General features: G+C 29.6%; 1 protein-coding gene across 10 annotated transcripts in view; it reads left to right on the top strand.

The window, feature by feature from the left end:
* The window catches only part of TTC3 (tetratricopeptide repeat domain 3), a 102,250-nt gene that overhangs the window by 15,922 nt on the left and 83,903 nt on the right, over positions 1-2,425 (top strand). For 8 of the 10 annotated variants that reach the window (XM_006916745.2, XM_015593093.2, XM_015593094.2 and 5 more), the window contains exons 8-9: positions 782-867; positions 1,873-1,967. The exons of 1 other annotated variant lie outside the window; for it this stretch is intronic. In XM_006916745.2, the coding sequence (XP_006916807.1) occupies positions 782-867; positions 1,873-1,967 (181 nt within the window). The remainder of the gene's footprint in view (positions 1-781; positions 868-1,872; positions 1,968-2,425) is intronic. One more of the 10 variants, XM_015593097.2, reaches the window with a different exon arrangement.

Raw genomic sequence — 2,425 nt, 5'->3', positions numbered from 1 at the left:
TATTACTTTATTTGGTTACTTTCCCAAGTCTGTCCTTGAATCATAAATTTTAGGCACTCCTTTCACCCTTGAAATGAATGTGTTTGTCTAGAGGCATAACTATGTTTTTATTGCAATAAAATTGTTATTATTTACCACTTTAGAAAAATATTTATTATAGTATAGCCTAAATACAGAAGATGAAGTCTGGTAAACTTTTAACATAAGTTTTGATTATTATCTACAGCATTTTAATTAGCGTATTAAATTCACATAAGCATTGTGTTTCAAATAAAGTCTCATTTTAACATTTCATTCATGAGAGTCTATTGTTGAATTAAGACATTTTGAATTCTTCATTTGTTATATTAAATACATTTTAGAAAGTAGTTTTATAGGACAGGTTTTTTTTTTTCAGGCATTTTTATGAACATTGTGCCAGGTACACACCATAGGTGCTCAGATATGTTTGTTGAATTGACTTGAGTCATTATGAAGTCCATTTGGAATGTGTTGTGATAGAGCATTTGTTGTAACGACAGTTAGAACTAATGTTAAAAAACACTCGTTTATTAATGCTAGAAATAAAACTGATTAGATTCATGGCAAGCGATGAATCTAATGTTATCAGTTGTTTATTTTTAAATATATTGATACATGTAAAAGATTACAAAAACATGTTATTTAGAAAGTATACTATAATGAACTTTATGGACTCACCTAACCTAAGAATTAGAACATTAACACCACAAGTTTTTTTTAAATAAATGTTCTCTCACTCTCTCCTAAAAATAAAATTTAGACAAATATCACATAACTAAAGTTGTAACAGAAAACTGCAATATGCTTGAAGAATTTAAAAGTCAAAGTTGTGCGGAGTGTATAGAGGTGAGAATAAATATTTACTTGTAAATATATTTTAAGATTTATGTGTTAGAACTTTTATTAACACTCAAAGAAAGTTCAGTAAAACTGACAACACACAAGGAATAACTGTAAAGTTCAATAATGTGTTTGAGGGAAAAGTTTAATAAATTCTGATTGAATTTTTTTGGAAAGGAAATAGCATCTTGATGAGAATTTTCTAATGTTATAGGTTTTAAAGAGTTAATAAAAAATTAAACTTTGTTTTTTTTTTTAAACTAAAAGGCTTTTAATTAGTTGAGTAAATATTTTCTTTGGTAACAGCTTTATTGAGATGTAATTCACATGCCATACAATTCACTCATAAGAAATATGATTGTAACTAAATTTTTAACAAAGGATTTAGGAAAACATTGAATGTTCTATTTAATGTTCTCTAAAGCCATTCAGATGATCCAGTTTATTTTATTTAATTTATTCATTTTGAAACTTTGAGTGTTTGAAGTGAAAAGTTTCAGTTATATCTGGAGCATCTTTGATTTCCTTTTGATTTTCTTGTTAACTGGCCTTGTTCTTTTTGGCAATTAATCTAAACTTGCCTATTCGTGTTATTGATTGATATATTGTAAGCATTCAGGTGTATTGAATAATATAGTATTTTCTAAACTAAAATTAAAATTCTATCTTGCATTTTTCTCCCTACCATATGGCAGAGCAGACCTAATAAGGTATATATAAAAGTGGGCCTGCCAAGAACTGTAGGCAGGGGGTCAGCTGTTAGCAGTTATTTATAATGTGATGATTTTGTTTAGTTTTTAATGTTCCTTTAACAAAGTTAACATTGAGTTATTAGAGACACTTTACATATACCAAAATATTAAGTATTATATTCTCATTTTTTACATAAATAATCCCCTGGGTTATTTCTGATATCAAAGATAGAAACCCAGGTTTATTTTTCCTAGGTATAGGGGTTCTTGATTGTCTTTGCAGTTAATTGATGGGTCTTCTTTCACCTTGGTTTCTCAGCAAGGAGAACTAATGAAAATAAAAGGAAATGAAGAGTTTTCCAAAGAAAGATTTGATGTAGCTATTATCTATTACACCAGAGCCATTGAATATAGGTAAGAGCTAAACAGAACAATGAGATCCTTTTTATGTGGCAGATCAAGTTAGAATGTAGTCAGGAGACATAAAAGCAAGATGAGGAATTGAAGAGCATCTTTACTTGCTATGCAGACAGATTTTCTTACTGTTAGGCATTAGAAACATTAGAGATGGTCTGAGTATATGAACTCAATCGAATAGTATAACTGAAGCAAGTCAGGCCAGATTGTGAATATATAGTTCTGCCCTGCTCTGTTTTCTTTCAAGCTTTCTAGTACAGATTCCTCTGTTCTTTCTTGTTTTCATTTTGCCTTCAACAAGTTTCTTCCACGTTATTAACTGATCAGAAAGGGTTAGTTACTAATACTGAAGACGTCATCCATTCAGGGGTTTTTACTTTCTAAGAGAGTAACAGTTGGAATTATTGAGAATGCACATGTTCTCTCTACCTCCTATTTGCTCGGCCTAGAATTTG

The sequence above is a fragment of the Pteropus alecto genome, unplaced genomic scaffold (assembly GCF_000325575.1).
Source record: "Pteropus alecto unplaced genomic scaffold, ASM32557v1 scaffold97, whole genome shotgun sequence".
Classification (NCBI taxonomy): domain Eukaryota; kingdom Metazoa; phylum Chordata; class Mammalia; order Chiroptera; family Pteropodidae; genus Pteropus; species Pteropus alecto.
The sequence above is the reverse complement of the archived record's forward strand: the minus strand, read 5'-3'. Positions and strand labels throughout refer to the sequence as shown.